The sequence below is a fragment of the Numida meleagris genome, chromosome Z, assembly GCF_002078875.1.
Source record: "Numida meleagris isolate 19003 breed g44 Domestic line chromosome Z, NumMel1.0, whole genome shotgun sequence".
Lineage (NCBI taxonomy): Eukaryota > Metazoa > Chordata > Aves > Galliformes > Numididae > Numida > Numida meleagris.
Window position 1 is genome coordinate 52,506,370 of NC_034438.1, and position 17,960 is coordinate 52,524,329.

Below are 17,960 nucleotides of genomic sequence, written 5' to 3' on the forward strand. Positions count from 1 at the left end.
CAGGCTGCAGGCAAGTTCACACTGCTGCTTCACTAGGAGGATAGCCTGCAGGGACTGGGCCAGGAACACTGCACATGAAGGGCTCAAGCTTTGAAGGAAAAAGGCCATTGCACCCTCTAGAAGCAATGCCTTGTCCGGTTGCCTGGAAAGACAAGCTGCTGCTTTCCAAAGGCACAGCATGTCCAGGGGTGAGGGGAAAAACAGTACAAAGCCCAGCCCACTGTGGCATTTGTCTTGCAAAAGTGATCAAGAAGATAAGGAGGACAGGCAGCACTCACAAGCAGATGAGTGCAAGCAGCCAGTGGCCAGCATTCCCACCAAGGTCCAGCTGGGGGCACGGCACCAGGCTTGCCTGGCAGTGCCTGGGAGCTGCACATGCACCAGCAACATATGCATAATTCAGCATCTCTAGAGGGGTCAGACCCTTCACTTCAGCTCCTCAGTACTGCCTCCTCTCTGGGAAAAAAAATGCCTCAGTACATTCTGGGAACAACCTTCCCGTGCTCAGAGGTGCACGTGCCTACCTCCAGTGATGGTAGAGCACTTACTGAGCAATTCCTCCCCTGTCCTCCCTTCAAGCTAACAGAGGCGGAGGGACATCCTGAATGAGAGGAAGCATTTGGAGTATGTGTGAGACACCTTGGTATAACTGTTCCTTCAGGGATCTGTCTACTTCCTTTAAAAGTGCTCACATCTATGGTCTCCAAGCATCCCTCATTCAGATATGCTGGTAATGGACAACATATTGGGTGAACGTGCACCTACCTTCCCTGCTGACCAACAATTTCAATGAAGGATGCAATCTTTCCTGTTGCTGAAAACAAGGAAGAGTTATTCCTGCTGTTCCCTCTCTGTGTTAGGCCAGACAAAGCAATAGATATCTGAAAATTGTCTTTCAGCCTCATCATCCTACTTGCCATCAACCTTTCTAATGATACAGCTAATAAAAGCCTCCACAAAGACTATAGGAAATAATTATAGGATTACAGAAAATTCTGAGTCAACAAGGATATACGGAAACCATATTCCATCCAATAACCTTCTCATATTTTTATGAGCTTAGAAGTTTACTTAGTAAAGACAACAAATGAACAGACCTCTGAATAGACTGTACAGCAGTAGGAATTTAGAGAAATCCAAAAGCAAGCAATCATTTGCTGAAAACAGGAAACTGAAATGGTAGACGAAAGACCTGGAAATGTAACAGCAGGTAACAAGCAACTGCATCATCTACTGATGAGCTTTGCAGAGGAAATTCTTTTTCCTCCAAGTATCCAACACACGTATCAATGTCCTAGAGGTTAAAAAAAATCACCAAAACAAACAAACAAAAATCAATTTTGCAGATAAAGCAAAGGCTGGTGAGCAAAATAATTAGGAGAACAGAGCAGGCATACTGTTTAATCCAGATCTCTTGTTAAAACAGATCATTTCCTAGCTTGCAGTTCATCTTGGCAAGGGAGCAAAACAGGGGCAGGAACATGATAACAAGAGTAATACTCTCACTCCAAGTCAGACTGAAAAGTTCATTGAGGCATCCAAGCATAAACCATCAGAAAACCACGATGCCTGGAAGACCCACAGAAAAAAAAAAAAAAAGATGTATAAAGAAGTAAAGATGAGAATAAGGACATTACCACTGCACGCACATGACAACCACCGATATAAGACAGGTGCTGCTCAACCAGTGAAAGCCTGGGAAGAGTTGAGAGAACAGCTAATAAATAGAAAATGTGCCTTGCTGGGAAAGGATCAAGGAGTTGGGATGCCTTCCAGGACTGGAGTGTTGTAATGGAAGGAGCCTGGAGAAGAAAAGGCTCTAGGGAGACCCTATAGTGGCCTCTCAATAACTAATTTGAATATGGGGGTGTAAGAAAGAAGGGGACAGACGCCTTAGCAGGATCTGCTGTGACAGGACAAGGGGAAACGGTTTCAAAAGTAAAGAAGGGGAGATTTACAATAAGGGTGATGAGGCACAGGCACAGGCTACCCAGAGAGATGATAGATGCCCTGTCCTTGGAGACACTCAAGGTCAGGCTGGATGAGGCTCTATCACCTGATGTAGCTGTAGGTGTCCCTGTTCACTGCAGGGGAGTTGGACTAGATGACTTTTAAGGGTCCTTTCCAACTCAAGTGATTCTATGATACAGGCTTTTCAGGAAAGACAGGCTGGGGAGACAGAGGGATGCTGCCCTTTAGGTGAGAGAACAGCTGGAGTCCTTGAAGCTCTGCCTGGGGATGAAAGAGGAGCTGACTGAGAGTTTATGAGTTAGAACTGTAGGGATGACAGTTAGATGATATTGTAATGGGTGTCTGATACAGGCCACCTGAAAGCAGAATAAGCAGTTGAGGCCTTCTTTGCACAGGTCAGAGCTCACATTCACAAGCCCTAGATCTCACGGGCTGCCTGTGAGACTCTGTTATCTGCAGGAGGAACAACACCTTAGGACAGAAGCAATCCAGAAGGTTCTTTAAGTCATTAATCATAACTTTCTCTTCTAGAAGAAAGAAAAGTTAACAAGCAGAGGTTCTCTGATAGATATCATATTTACCAAAAATAAGGAGCTTGTTGGTGTTGTGGACAGGTGGAAATGCAAAGTTCAAAGGCAGCCTCAGCAGCAGTGACCATGAAATAACAAATTTCAGGATCCTGAAGACAAACAGAAGGGTGAAAAGCAAGCTCACAACCCACAGCTTCAGGACAGCAGACTTTGGCCTCCTCAAAGATCAGTTTGGAAGAGTGACACTGAATAAGGCCCTGGAGGGAAGAGGGGCCCAAGGAAGCTAGTTAATAGTCAAGGATCACCTCCTTCAAGCTCAAGAAAGATCCATCCTAATAAGGAGGAAGTCATGCACAAATTCCTGGAGGTCTGCATGGATAAACAAATAGCTCCCAGCCAAACTCAAAAAAAATAAAATCAAATAAATAGAAGTGTATAGAAGGAGGAAGCAAGGATGGTTACTCTGGGAGGAATACAGAGATTTTATCCAGGGATAAAGTTAGAAAAGCTTTAGCTGGCCAGAATTGAATCCAGCCAGAGATGTCAAGGACAACAAGAAGAGCTTTGACAAGTAGTACAGGCAACAAAAGAAAAACAGGAAAAATGTGGAACTACTGCTGTACAATACTGGGAACCTGCTTACAACGGACAGGGAAAAAACTGAGGTACCAAATGCCTTCTTTGCCTCAGAATTTCGGAGCAAAACCAGTCTTTAGGAATCCTGGGTCCCAGAGACAAGGGGGAAAGGCTGCAGCATGGAGGATACAACAGGACATTCATAAGCCATGGGCCTTGGTGTGGTCCATATCCATGAGAGCAGAGGAAGCTAGCAGGTATCACTGATAGTCCACTTTCAACAATCCTTGATCAATTATTGCAACTTGGACAAGTGACCAAAGACTAGAGCAAATGTCACTCCTATCATCAAGAAGGGAAAGAAGGGGAACCCATGGAACGACAGGCCAGCCAGCCTCACTTTGATTCTTGAGAAGGTGATGCAGACGCTAATCCTAGAAACTATTTCCAGGCTCATGAAAAGCAGTAAGATTAGTGAGAGTAGTCAGCATGGATTTGCCAAAGGGAAGTCATATTTGAACAACCTGATAAGCTTCTCCGATGAAATAACTGGCTCAGTAAACAAGAGAAGAACAGAGGATATTGTCAACTTGGACTTTAATATAGCCTATGGTACTATCTTTAGTAAGATCCTCATAGAGAATATGCTGAATGGTTGGATGATCAGACAATGAGGAGGACTGCAAACAAGCTGAGCAGCCAGGTCCTGAGGGTGGCAATCAGTGGCACAAGGTCTGGTTGGAGGCCACTAATTAGCAGTATGTTTGTGGGGTCAGTTCTGGGTCCAGCCCTGTGCAACACCTTCATTAACAGCCTGAATGACGGAATGGCATGCACCCTTGATAAGTTCACAGATGAAATGAAACTGAGGGAGTAGCTGACTCATCGGAGAGCTGGGTAGCCATCCAGAGGCACTCTGACAGGCTAGAGAGGTGGGCTGACAAGAACTTCACAAAACTCAAGAAGGAGAATGCAAAGCCTTGCAACAGGGACAGAAACAACTTCAGGCACCAGGACATGCTGGATGCCAACCAGCTAGAAAGCAATTTAGCAGACAAGTACCTAGGAGTTCTAGTAAACACCAAGTTGAACATCAGTTGAGCAAGGCACCGAGCACTCATCCTCTCCATGTTACCCACTCCCCACTGTTGGTTTAGTTGCTTGAAAAAATTAGAGTTCTAGCACAGAGCTCCTATGTGCTCCCTGAAGTAGCCTCCAACACCCAGTACTCCTCCTAACCCATTCTGCCAGGGCTATGTTCTTGCATAGCAACCGTGCTCTCAACCAGAATTAGAGGATTTCAAGTATAATGGAGTGTTTCTGCCAGCCAGTCCACCAGCTTGGTATTGACTTGTCAGAGGAGACCAAGATAATCCAGTAATCCGGTCACGAGCGCTGTCAGACACAATTCATTAGCTAGTCCCTCCTAACTGAGAAAAGAGAAGTGTATATGAGCACACTTACTGTACAACACTGGGGGACAGCCACCAGGAAAAAGGGTTAGCTCTGTGAACTGAGAGGAGAGAGAAAGACACATTTACTGCCTCACGTACTCTGCTTCCACTGAGCAATATGCAGAGCAAATGGCATTTTCAATGGGAAAATCATGCATGTCATGATTTTTTGCTAACATGCATGCAGAGTGTACCTGGAGTACTGCCTCCAGGCCTGGGGCCACCAGAACAAGGAAGACATGGAGCTGTCAGAGCAGGTCCAGAGGAGGACCACAAAGACAATTATAAAGCTGGAGCACCCCTCCTATGAAGAAAGGCTGAGGGAGCTGGGATTGGTAAGCCTGCAGAAGAGAACGCTCCAGGGAGACCTCACTGCAGCCTTCCACAACCTGAAGCGAGCTTACAAGCTGCTGGGGGACTTACTTTTTACACAGGTAGATAGTGATAGGACAAGGGGGAATAGTTTTAAACTGGAAGAGGGGAGATTTAGGTTAGCTATTAGGAGGAATCTTCTTTTACTCAGGGGCGGTGAGGCAGTGGCACAGGTTGCCCCGAGAAGCTGTGGTGCCCCATCCCTGGAAGCGCTCAAGGCCAGGCTGGATGGGGCTCTAGGCAGCTTGAGATGGTGGGTGGAAGCCCTGCCCATGACAGGGGTTTGGAACTGGATGGGCTTTAATGTCCCTTCCAACCCAAGCTATTCTGTAATATGATTCTATGATTCTCTACCTTTTTGAATGCAGAATCAACTAATCAGCAAATGATTTCCCCTTCTACTCTAGCAGAACAAAGAGTCTTGAACTCCTCATGTAGTTAATAAGATCTTAACTAAACTCTAATTAGGACAATACAAATGCAAAGCCTTAGCTATTTTGGTGCCCGCCAGCCAACCTACTCTCCCATCCCTGATGTCTAGACAGAAGCTGCAGGTGTGTCTATACCCAAATTGAAAACAAACCAAACAAATTTAGCTCACAGACTGCAACAGCTAAAGATGCAAACAGGCTGAATTCAGTTGCTTTGGTTCCAGTTCATGTGCAAAAAGCTCTGATGTTCCCATCACCTGAAGAAGGAGGGTTGTTCCTGACTCATATGTCTTGAAGCTATACTTTTGGAGCCAAAGATTCAATCAGGTTACCACAAATGGTTTCTGTCCAGCTTGTTCTCTAAATCAAAAGTGAGAGCCCTTCTCTTGAGAAACCCTTTCATCAGGCAACACCTCTGCTGGTTGCTTCAAGTTTGAACTGCTCTCACAGAGCTCCCACTGTCCAAACATGTGTCTTTCCTTGCTTCTCCTATGCTCTGTTACTGTTGTTGTCAAAGGTTATATTGAAGCAGGACCTCAGGAATCGAAACACTAGGAGAGTTGACCTCCTCAGCCCCTCACATTAAAGACAGACATGGTAATAAATTAACTCAATGCAGCAAATAAACACTTTGTTTGAAATCGGAAGACAAAATTCTCTCCAATTTCTAGCTTATCTGTTTGGGTTTTTCATTGTTGTTGTTATTTTTTTTAAACCTAAGGCCCATTTTCAAGCCACCATTTCAGAAGCAGTCCTTACTGGCCCCCTGTGTCCTACTGCCAAACAGCAAGCTGAGCACTTCTTGGAGATGCAGCCATGTACCCTGTTGCTCAGGTAGGATCAGAGCACTGTTGTAAGGTTCAGACACAGGACAGCACTATGGTGAAAACAATTCTCATATCAAGAACTGTTAAGAGTTAGGTTCTTCCACAAAAAGTGTCCCAGCCTTGCTCCACCATTGGAGGTGTTAAAGGCCGGGTTGGATGGGGCCCTGGGCAGCCCAATCTAGCAAGTGGCGACTGCCAAAGGCAGAGGTGTTCAAACTTAGTGGTCTTTAAGGTCCTCTCCAACCCAAGCTATTCTATGGTCTTACAGAAGCCAAACTGGCCAAGGCCTTGGTTAGGAAGCTGTGATGGTAGGACACAGTTCATACGCTTTAGACTTTGACCCACACAGAATGTAGAAACAAGTTCAAAGTTCTTGTGTTCAAGCTCATTCTAGTCTATGAGAAATAGCCTGACACCACTAGAGTGTGCCAAAGCACAGTTCCAAGGGCATGGCACAGCACAGGCCAAGGCCAGCTCATTTTCTGAGCCAATACCAAACTGATATTCACAACACTACTGGCCGGAGCCAAAAGCAAAGCTCCACAGCCCTTAGACTGGAGCAAATATCATCCAAGAAACACAAGCATATGCACAGCCTTAAAGAAACGATTGTGAGGTCTGAGGGACTGATTCCAGTCAGAATATGGTAGACTGCATTTAGCTGCAAAGGTTTTAGCTGCTAGAAGCTCTGATACCACAAGGAATGAATCTTGCATCCTCATAGGATATTGCAATGAGGGAGGTACTGCCCATGAAAGAAGGTGGCATGGAAGGAAAAAAAGTCTATAACAAACAATCTTAGGTCAGCATGAAAAAGGAAAACAAACACCATGGCCCCAGCACAGAGACAGATCTTTTCAAGCTCCCAAAAGTTGCCTGGATCTTGGAACAAAAGAGAGGGATCGAGGAGGCAGTAAAATACTGCATGAGTTGTGTATACAGCATAGCGTACCATACAGAAGCGATACTTTCACAGCCTGGCTATGCGGGCAGCTGAGTTGAGCAAGAACAAAGATTTGGCAGGTAAAATAAGTCATAAAACAAAAGATAAAGAGGAAATTGGAATAAATACAGACGAAGAGCCCCATAACAGGGAGTGCTAACTCACTCTGCAGAGGGAGAAAGGAAAGTATCTAGCTTGGAACTGTCTGCACCTAGCACTCTGAGCAACCCTGGGGAGTTAATAAATGATCAACTGCTCCATACCTTTACCTGCAATTACATACAGCAATGAAGCCCTGTCTGGTCACACAAATAGAAAAAGGGACCTAGCTAATAACAATGTACTGCCCGCAAGTAGCCTCAGAGTCCTCATCACTAGGTAGCACAGCAGTCTGTCAGAGTACAGCATAACTGGAAGAAAGAACAAGCCCTTTGCAAAAAGATGAATTTAGAGCAAGAAACGTATGACTTGGCCAAATCATCTTTCTGCAACTTCCTGTAACAAAAAGTCAAGCTTGCAAAGGATTATATCATTCTTTATGGTTTTGCATCTTCATTTTCCTCAAAAGAGTCTTATATGTCATCCCCGTGTTTTTGCTGCTTATTTGAAAGGCAGACACAGTAGTGATCTGATACCAGGGGTTCCCAGATAGTGGCATAAAAACAAAGGAAATCATTTTCAAAGAGCCTATTTCAAAGTCTTTGTTTGATTTATATTAAACACATAATTAACTCAACCGCTTGAATAAACTGAGAAAAAAGCTCTTAAAAATTTACAGAATTGCCAAACGTAGCAGTTCACAAGTCAGGTTGTGAAACAACCGTGGCATTTGCTTAGAAACATAAAAAACAACAGCCTGTGGTTCACATTTTCCTGAAAATTACTTGTATGGGAAAGATGGCAGTGGCCAGGAAGAAGGAAGTGAATTTACAATGCATTAGCTGCTCCAGACCTGCTCTTTCTCCCTGCAAATGAGCTGCTGTGCTCTAACAGCAGGCATGGGAGGAGCAGCATCTTGCATACACATCGCCACTTACCGTGGGGTAATCGCAGGCTGTAATTTTCACAAGGGCTATGTTCCCTCTGCAGTTCTGGCTGCCATGGCCCCCTCAGATGGGCTCAGAGGTCTCACAAGACGCACAGTAAATGGTGCAAGGTTAGGCAACTCTGGGTGATGCAGCTCTGTGTCCCCACCCCACATGACTTCCCAGCTGATATTTTTCTGCTTGTAAAATAGCATACCAACAGCTGCTCTTTGAAAAAAGCTGCATGAAAGCCCAAAGTAAATGTCAACAGTTGCGTAGGCTTAACCAGGCCATGATTTGCAACCTATGTTTTTCAGACTCCCTGTCACCGCCTTGTAAGGCAGTGCAGAAAGCACACAGCCCCCTTTCCTATCATGTTAAACCACAGGGGCACTATCAGCAAAAGAAAAATACAGGCAGCAATGTTAATAAAGCCTCAGCCAGACAGGAGGTGGAAGAGATGAGACTGTATCAGCTGAGAGGAGACAGAAAGAGCGCAAGAACTCAGTGCACGGATAAGCAAGGCTGAACACAAGCATGAAGCTGCCCAGCTCCAAATGAAGGAAGTGAGTGTGACATATTTGCAGCTAAGGATTGCTGAAGTGATGCACTCACTGTCCTCTGCACTACTAGAACCAGAGAAGACCAGATGGGGTAGCAGACATTTGTCCCCAAATGCTGTCTCAGTCCTTGTTGGGCTGCACCTGGCCTTCAGCTCCTCCCATCCTGCAGAATGACTCTCTGGATGCTTGTGGTCCCACCAGTCAGGACTGGGGCTACAGTGCATATTGTGCGCTGGCACAGCTAGTCCAGACTGGAGTCCTCACAAGTGACCTGAGGTTGTTCAGCTTGCCTGGTGTGACACTGCATGTACACCTGTGCTAAATTACAGCTGGTTTGAAAGCACAGAAGAGCCTGCACTAATCCATGAAGCTTCCCAAACAGGATGGAGGAGGGGGGAGGGGTTTGCTGATCCTCATTGGGCTTCAAAGGAAAGAAAAATAAATAATAAAATCACTCTAATACAGAGGATGAGTCCCAATTCCTCAGGGTACTGACAGGTCAGCTGAGCTACTTTTCCAAACAGTAGTACCTCCCAGCTTCACTCACAATGCCCTTCTTCCCCTAAGCAATTACACCATTCTTCTTAACTAGCTATTACAAAAGCAAGTTTAGACACTGAGTCCCTCCCAGCCTGCTCCAGGCGCCTACCATGAATGTGCCTGGCAGGGTCAGAGAGCAGACACTAAAAGGCCCAGTGTCACTTGGGGTGGAGCCTGCCCAAGGCTTTCCAGGGAAGAGGAGAGGGATCTCCTCAGGCCAGGTCTAAACAAATTTAGGAGGCGGCCTGAACTCTTATAGCTAAGCAGATTCTTCTGCAGGTATATAGAGAGACAAGGGGTGCGGGCAGCAAGTGCAAGTCTCCAGATACCACACATGGAGGGCACTCACTCCAGGCTGATCCCCATGCTCCTGCTGTCTACATGTTCATCCCTGCAGCCAGCCCAGTGCCCTGTGCCATCCTGCAAGCCTCTGTCTCACCTGGGAGAAGTTAAGCCCATTCAGTGGGTGGCACTGCTCCTCCACTTTCTCTACAGCACCTGTTTGCTTCCTAAGTCGCTCTGCTTCCTGGGCCAGGTACAGATCCAGGACAGGCACTCCTCGAGACTTGATGTCTACCTCCGTCAGAGAGTTCACCATCAGCATCACCCACACCGGTCTCTTCCGCTCCCAGTTGCCAGCAATGGCATTGAAGAGGTAGTCTGCATACAGCCCCTTGCCCCGCTGGTCTGGCGTCATCCAAGATGGCATCATGAGCTTGACATATTCCAGGTGCCGCTTGAGCCGGCGGTAGATGTCACGGGGCAGCACGTCCTCGAGATTCTCCCCCTGGGGCAGCAGCTGACAGCTGGTGAGAGCAGAGATAGTGTAGGGGTCGGTAAGGTCCAGCTCAAAGTACACGATGTGACTCTGCTGAAAGGCCTTCTTGGAGTTCTCTGGGATGAAATCCCAGACACGGGTGTATGGGACATGGATGGTGCCAAAGAAGTAAGATGGCGGATCTCTCTTGATGGTCCACAAGAAGGAGTTCAGCTCACTCTGCCAGGGAAGAGGGAGACACAGCTGAGTATGTACAAACACACCAGGCACCAAGTACAAGGCTAAAGGGAAACATAATGCCAACCCAGCAGGTCACCTGGCTCTGCAGCTTGCCAGCACATACATTTACTGAAGAGGCTTTGCTCACACACAGAGTCCTCCTTGAGTATCCTTCTTCTCAAGTCTTGAGGTCAAAATTCTCTTTTCATTAATTAGAAGCATTACAAGCGTGGCCTTGGCTTTCTCCTGAAAGGCAATATCATAGCCTCTCAAAAGAAACACCATCCCAGCTTATCTGCCAAAACTAGCAAACAGCACAGCCCAAGCAGGCCATGCTTCTGCAAAATGCTCATCCGGCTTCCACCTTTCATCAAGTCAAAAGCTGCTACCACTTGGCTGAAGTGCTGGGGGACAGCAGGCTGTCAATCACCTGCACTTTGGCACCTATTGCATCAGCACAGCAAAGACCCTTCCCTCCAGGAAGCTACCATGACTGTCAATCAGGGGGCACCTTGAGAGAACTTTCCACCCTGAAAAACAACTAAACAAATGAATAACACCAACTACTATGTAGCAGAAATTCTTGCTGGAGAAGTTAGGAATAGAGTTTTACAAGGACGTGGCACCTGACAGACAGCCATGTAGACAAGACCCCTCAGCCCAATTCTCCTTTTTCTTATGGGGGAGAAAAACACATGCAATACCTTAGAAAAATAAGGGAAGAAACTGCAGCCCAAATTCAGCCTGTGGTCCCAGACATCAAAAAACCTTCTTTCTTCAGATTTGGCTTTTAAAGAAGTTTCCCAAACCTCCCAGCTATCACTAAGTCAGAATCAGACTATGTTTGTTCTACTGCAAAATGTGCCTCACACCATTCCCAGAAACACCAGAGTGTGGGGTGTACTGGAGCCAGGAAGGCAGATAGGGAGAACTGGTCCTACCTGGATCCTATAAGTCACTTTACACCAGCAGCAGACATGACTCCCATCACTGGTGCAGTGGTCCCTACTGAAGTGACGGACGCAAAGAGTTTGTATCTCCCTGAGCAGACAGGAAGAGGTATACAGCCTTTGCATATCTAAGAAGGAGGACAGGCTTCCAGATGTGCTCAAACATCTGGTCAGTCTTTAGCCAGCACGCAACTCTCACCTCAGCTCCAAGGCTAAGTGTGCACATGCGCTGATCTAAGATACCTGCCTGACTGCCAAATGCAGAACAGGCTGCATGGAAGAATTTATTGGAAACACATCACCTATAACTTTCTGATGCTAAAGAATAAGGGTCAGGAAGGTTAATCTTAAAAGATTGCTCCGCAGTGGGTCATCCCAGACAACCTTCTTCCAGAACTCTACATCAAGCGTAAGCCACAGATCAGGCAGCACTTCAGCAAAGTGCTGCTGCAGTATGGCATGCCAGCAGACTGACACATCAAGTCAACACCAAAGCAGTCTTCAGACACTTCTGTGGCACGTCAAAGGTCTGGAAGATACCTCAGAGACCTGAGTTTGGGTAATGTTGTGCTACATCTTCGCATCCAAACAGACAGTCCTGGAAAACTCTCCTAAATAGCAGACCATAAAAACATTCCTGGACATTATGGGAGGAAAAGAATGAACGATACACAGCACTAAGAAGGAAGGAGGATACAGGACAGAGTATGAATCCAACACAGACCTAGAAAGTACATGAGAAAATGAATACACACAGGAAAGGAAGAAGGGAAAACAGACAGGATTCATTCTTTCCTTTAGTCAGGAGGGAAAATGGAAGGATGCACCTATGCCGTGATAAAAACCAGAAGTAGACAGCAGCCAGCAAGAAGGAATGACCAGCAGCGCTGCTTTCTACCTATAAGCATGCAAGAAGACAGAAGATGCACCTGGGACAGGAATGAGGTTGGGAGGTCAACGCCACTTCACTCAAGTCTGATCGTGTGCATGCAGCAACAGGCATAACCACAGGAACAGTAAGGAACAAACGGCCACCAGCTCTCTTACATTTTCATTTCAGCTCCTGCACTGAACCACCTAGCAGGCTCAAGCCCAGACAGAGGGTATCCGGTAGTGTCAGTTCTGCTCCAGACCACTGTACACAACCCAGCTAGAGAGGTGTTTGGCATTGCACTTTCATGTCTTTTGCTCCGCAAATCACCACAGCTTTTGCAATCACATATTGAAAGCTGAGTAATGCCGCCAGCTGCCAGCAGTACCAATGACAGCCCCCACAGGCCATCATGCGCAAAACAAACAGACCTCACTGTAGGGTCTACAGCACAGGCATTAAAAGAAAGCAGCCTGAGACCTAGTAAAATTTCTCACTCATCTTGTGGTGAGCAAGAGCTTACTCAATGGGGTGGCCGGGCACTGTGCAGGCAACTCCACAGCAGAGGCAGCAGTCTGTCCCAGCGCAATGGGCCTTCTTCTTAGACTGCCTGGGCTCACAAGCACTACCCAGAGCTGGTGCAAAGGCTGAAGGACAGCTCTATTTTCAACCTGGTGCAGCTCCTGGAGCTCACCACATTTCAGTCCAGCTTCAGAGAGGGAAAAGCAAGGGCATAATAATCTCTTCCCAAGTCCGTAAAAGGGGAGCTCTTAAGCTACATGCTAGGTGGCTGTGAGACAGTGCAGGAGCAGTGCCAAGGCTTGCTCAGCATCACAGCAGATGCCATGACTGGCAGCCTCACTCTCTCACCTCATTTCCCTGAGAGCATGCAAGAGATAAAGGTGCTACAGCCAGTTTGTAGCAGAATCTTCCTACGCATCTCTTACTTCAGAGCGGGGCATAAAACAGTGAAACCGGTGTCCTGGAGGCTGCAGAGAGAGTTGGGCTGGGCAGCTCCAGGAATTTCACTTTCATATGCATAATAAGAAAACAGCCAGGTTCACGCACAGACCACTAGGTGTATTTCTGTTTCCACTCCACATTTTACAGGTGGCACAGAATACTTTATTCACTATGGCAAGAACAAGGAGCAAGGGGAAAATTAGAGGGGCAGCCCGAGGAAGAGAGCGGCAGTCCCATGTGAGGTCTGTTGATTTGCTGCTTCACTGAGATTTCAGGCAATGTCAAATGAGGCACAGCACATGTCCTCTGTCACAACACACCTCCACTAGGACTGAGTTTAATCTCTGCTGAGGAGCCCCACATCCAATTATTTCTGGATGTTCAGCATGATAAGCATCTTCCCAGGGGAACAAGACCTGACTGTGAACATATTCAGGGATCCAGCCCAGCAAAAAGTTCGTTTTGAACACACATACACACATGCAAAGGGGAAAAAAAAGAAAATAAAAAGGAAAGTCAAAAGAAGAAAAAAGCTTTTCTCCAGACAGGTCAGTTCTTACAATTGAATGCACAAGGAACACTTTGAGGTGGTGGTGGAAAGACTGGGTGGAAAGGAAAAGGAACCAAAGCTCAAGCTAACGCTGGACCTACGGACACACAGATCTACAGAATTCACTCCCTGCCATGAGATGGGGAAAGCCTTGCTGCCCCACCTCACCATGACTGTACAAGCAGCCACACTGAGCTGCAGTGGGGTGCATGTAAGAACAGGTAACAGTTCCACAAAATGAGAGGACAAAAGCATCAGGCATTGCAGAAAACCTGGGAAATTGTAGTGCACACCAAGGATTTCTCCCTAGCAGCTCAGGGAGGGTTTGGGGAAGAACAAAAAAGCTCAAGGAATGGAAGACTAAAGTCAAAAGTCTAAATACTTTAGTCTAATGACTAAAGTATTGAGGAGTGATAGCTGAACCCCAAGCATGCCAGCCCCGTATCCCAGCATCTCTCCTGAAACAGGAAGCTGGTTGTCCACTCATGGCCTTGGAAACTTCCATGACCTCCTGCCTCCTTCTATCTGCTTCAGCAGAAAAGAGGCTCTGACTGAGAGGTATTTTCTTCATCTTTCCAATAAGTTTCTTTTTCCTGCTTTTAGGGAAGGAAAAAAAAAAAGCCTCCAATACAGCTCATTTTAATGACTTCCAGTAGCTTGCTTTTCCAGCAGCATTTCTAGGACCACCAAGGAAAGTAGTATTCAGGTATTCAAATACTAATGCACAAATCCCTTCAGGTGAGGCAGCAATAATTCTGCTGAAGAGAAGTGCCAAACAGGATCTGTTACCTTTCTTCCAAGAAACAAGCTCAAAATGGGGTAAATGACATACTGACTGTCAGGAATAAAATAATGGTAAACATCCAGGAAATAACATGAAGAAAAACAGGAGAAACAAAGAATGCCTCCAGTGACAGTTCTCTGAGCATCCAGAAAAGGGACAACAGAGTGATGGGAATTTAAAAGATGAAAGTTTCAAGAGGAACAGGTTGTGGAGATCCAGGGAACAGAGGATCTGAAGGGAAGGACAGCTGCAGTCCAAGGAGTGAGGAACTGGATGCGAACTCCTGACACAGGAAGCCTGCCCCAAGTCTGCCCAGGTGACAGAGCAAGTCACATCACTTCTGCTTCCTTCTACCTTCTGATCCTTGTTTATGCTGACTATAAATTTTTCACAAAGTGCATCACTTGCTGTGCAGGCAGCTGCCTTCTGCTGCTTCAGGGTCCTCCAGAGCCCCAAATCATCACACTCATCCCAACAGCTAAGTCTTCCAAACAGCAGCCCAGAATTGCAGTTTCTCAATCCAAAAAATGGTCTTAAATGTTTCTTGCTACAAAAGCCAGAGCATGTGGCACGTGGTGTTTTACCCAGGCAGGCAGCTCTTAGCCCTCCCTATATGGCTTTCTCCCTCCTTATCTACTCTGGTTTTGTGTCTTGTCATGTTCATTTATACCTAATTGAGGCAAAGACTGTGCCTTTATTCACCATACAAAGTGCTTCTATGCAGCTACAGTAATGCGCAGAGAAATGTTAGGCACATTTTTAAGTTGATCTCTTCAGCTTTTGTCCATTTGCATTACTGACACTAAAACCCAGCTAAGACTGTAAGCAGAACTCACCCAGGGATAAACACTGTGCTGGCTACTATTACAACTATTAAAGGAACACAATTTAGTCTCCATTTGACAGAAGTGAAAAATTAAAAAAAATAATAATTTTTAACTAAGAAGCCAAGGACTAGCAGCAGACATAACTTGCCCTATTGAAGTAAATCCACAGTTTGCTCCAAAAGTAATGCCTGCTATTTATTTCCATGGAAACTACAACAAAGAGCATAATAACACTATTTGTTAGAGCAAATTCTCAGCTACAGAACACTGTTCTTCAGCACAGTCACCACGATTAGCTGTGCTTTCTCACGAGGGACGAACAAGAGCCTGCATGCCACGCTCACAGACATCTGCACCAGCAGAGGTGACCCACTGCAACTGTCGCCACTGCTGAAACACACCACACACTGCCTCACCATGCTCACATCCACTGTTTGGTCTCCAGAAATGTTCAGCAAGCGTCAGTGAATGTCAGTGGGTGCTATTTTTTCCGTTTGGAGGAAATTCAGTGCCACACTTTTTGCTTTATCTGCACTTCCATGTCAGACACCATTCTGTCCGACTGCCCTTCTGCTGCCATCTGTCACACAGCAACAACATGTAATGGAATACTGGTGGGAAGATTCAACCTCTACTGCTGTACTACCAACATCCACCTCTGAAGGTGTGGGCTGAGATCATAAATTAGGAGGCATTACTTTCAGAGCAGCTCTCAAATAAGAGAAAAAAGCAACCATTTAAATTAGCTGACCCCCAAACAGGAACAACACATCATGAAGTATTAACTAGCTACAACCACAGGCATGCTGCTGAGGATTCTGGCTTGAAATTTACCAACGCTCTCTGATGTCAAGCAAAAAAGTGCTACCAGATTCCAACATTCCTAATTGTTTTCAAGTCTTTCTTTTTTACTACGAAGAAAGAATAATGAGAATCATTACTGACTGCAGCTTTAAGTGTAATACGGAGCACTTCACCTTCAGTTTTGCCATTAACTCATGTAAGTCCCACAGAACCGTATCACAGAATCACAGAAAGGCATAGGTCAGAAGGGACATTAAGACCTGCCCAGTTCCAGCTCACTGCCATGGGCAGGGTGGCCATACAGGCAGACAGACCATTCCACTGGCAGTGCCCTGAGTCTCCTGGGTTACAGGAGATGCCTGAGCTCTGTGGCAGTGGGACCCAGTACCATCAGCCAGAGGCAGCAAGGCCCTGAGGACAGGGGAATGGCTAGGTTCAGGTGCATGGGGAGGGAAAGAGCAGGCCATGGGACACCTTGGGCCTTCCTGGTAGTACCAAGCCTTCTCACTGCTCCCATCCTACAGCAACGCTTTACTACCTCCCTCGTGTAGCACTGCTGCACTTCCTTCCAAGGGCTTCTGGCTCCCTTTGTGGCCATGGTGGTGGGGCTCACCTTGCCTCAGCCAGGAAAACATAAAGGGATCCAAGGGATGGAACACCTGCCTTATGAGGACAGGCTGAGAGAGGTGATGTGTTCAGCCTGGAGAAGAGAAGGCTCTGGGAAGACCCAATAGCGCCCTTCCAGTATCTAAAGGGGGGCTGTAAGAAAGAAGGGGACAGACTCTTTAGCAGGGTGTGTTGTGATAGGACAAGGGGAAATGGTTTCAAACCAAAAGAGAGGAGATTTAGATTGGGTATAAGGAAGAAGTTTTTTACAATAAGAGTCGTGAGGCACTGGCACAGGTTGCCCAAAGAGTTGGTGGATGCCCCGTCCCTGGAGACACTCAAGGTCAGGCTGGATGGGGCTCTGAGCACCTGTTCTACTGTAGGTGTGCCAGTTCATTGCAGAGGAGTTGGACTAGATGGCCAATAAGAGGCCCTTCCCACTCAAGTGACTCTATAATAAGTGGTGCGATACACACTGCCCTCACCTTTGGTGACAGGCCACTTCCACGTCCAAGCAGAGGCCTACAGAGATCAGATTTGTTCTGTTAGCACTATCAGACCTAATGACACACCATAAGCTCAGGATGGCTTTTCTTATATGGTTTTGTGTGCTTTTACCTCAGAAACTGCACTGAGAACTGTTTTTTTCCCTGTGACTGGCTTCTAACGGACATGACACTGCCCACAAGCTTCACATTGGCCTGAGCATCACCTGCAGCGTACAGCCCTTGCCTGTGCTCCTCCCCACCTGGGCCGGGCAGCCCGCGCTATTCACAAAAGTCACGCTGGTGGAGTGAGAGCACAGACAACACCCCACACAAACTGTAACGGTATTTCTGCTGAAAGAGCATTGTCACTGCTGCTCTGAATCTGCTCCTCCACGCTCCAGCTAAAAGCAGGAGGCACACCGGCTACCCCTGCGAGGAGCAGGCTCCTCCCGGACCTTCTTTCTGCAGCAGCGCCGTCGGGTCTGGGGGCGGCTCCTCGCACGGAGCGGATTCAGGTGCAGGCGCAGCCGCCAGCAGTCTCCCGTTGCACCCTCTGCCAAACCCCAGCGGTTCTTGGCCCCGCGGGCGCAGAACCCGGGACGCCGGTATTCCCACGCTGCCCGTGCCCAAGTGAGCTGCCCCCAGCTCCCGCCAGCCGCGGGCTGCCCCTGGGGGAAGGAGACCCCCGCGCACCCGCCACCTCCGCACCCGCCGCTTACCTTTCCGCGGAGCGGGCAAGCGCCGGCGGGGCCGCGGCTCTGCCACGCTTTGGCCAGCAGGAGGAGGCTCTGCAGCAGGCAGACCCAGCCGGGGTGCACCATCCCTGCTCGATCCCGGAGTTGGCACAATTTGGGGACGGCGTTCCTTTTTTTTTTTTTTTTTTTTTTT

General features: G+C 47.1%; 1 protein-coding gene across 5 annotated transcripts in view; it reads right to left on the reverse strand.

Moving 5' to 3' along the window:
• TRABD2A (TraB domain containing 2A) overlaps window positions 1–17,938 on the reverse strand; it is a 92,542-nt gene extending 74,604 nt beyond the window's left edge. For all 5 annotated transcript variants that reach the window (XR_002433484.1, XR_002433485.1, XM_021381109.1 and 2 more), the window contains exons 1-2: window positions 17,792–17,938; window positions 9,672–10,229 (exon numbers count right to left, since the gene is read on the reverse strand). Coding sequence is in view for 3 of the 5 variants with exons in the window: in XM_021381109.1 (XP_021236784.1) it covers window positions 9,672–10,229; window positions 17,792–17,893 (660 nt within the window). In the remaining 2 variants the exon portion in view is untranslated. The remainder of the gene's footprint in view (window positions 1–9,671; window positions 10,230–17,791) is intronic.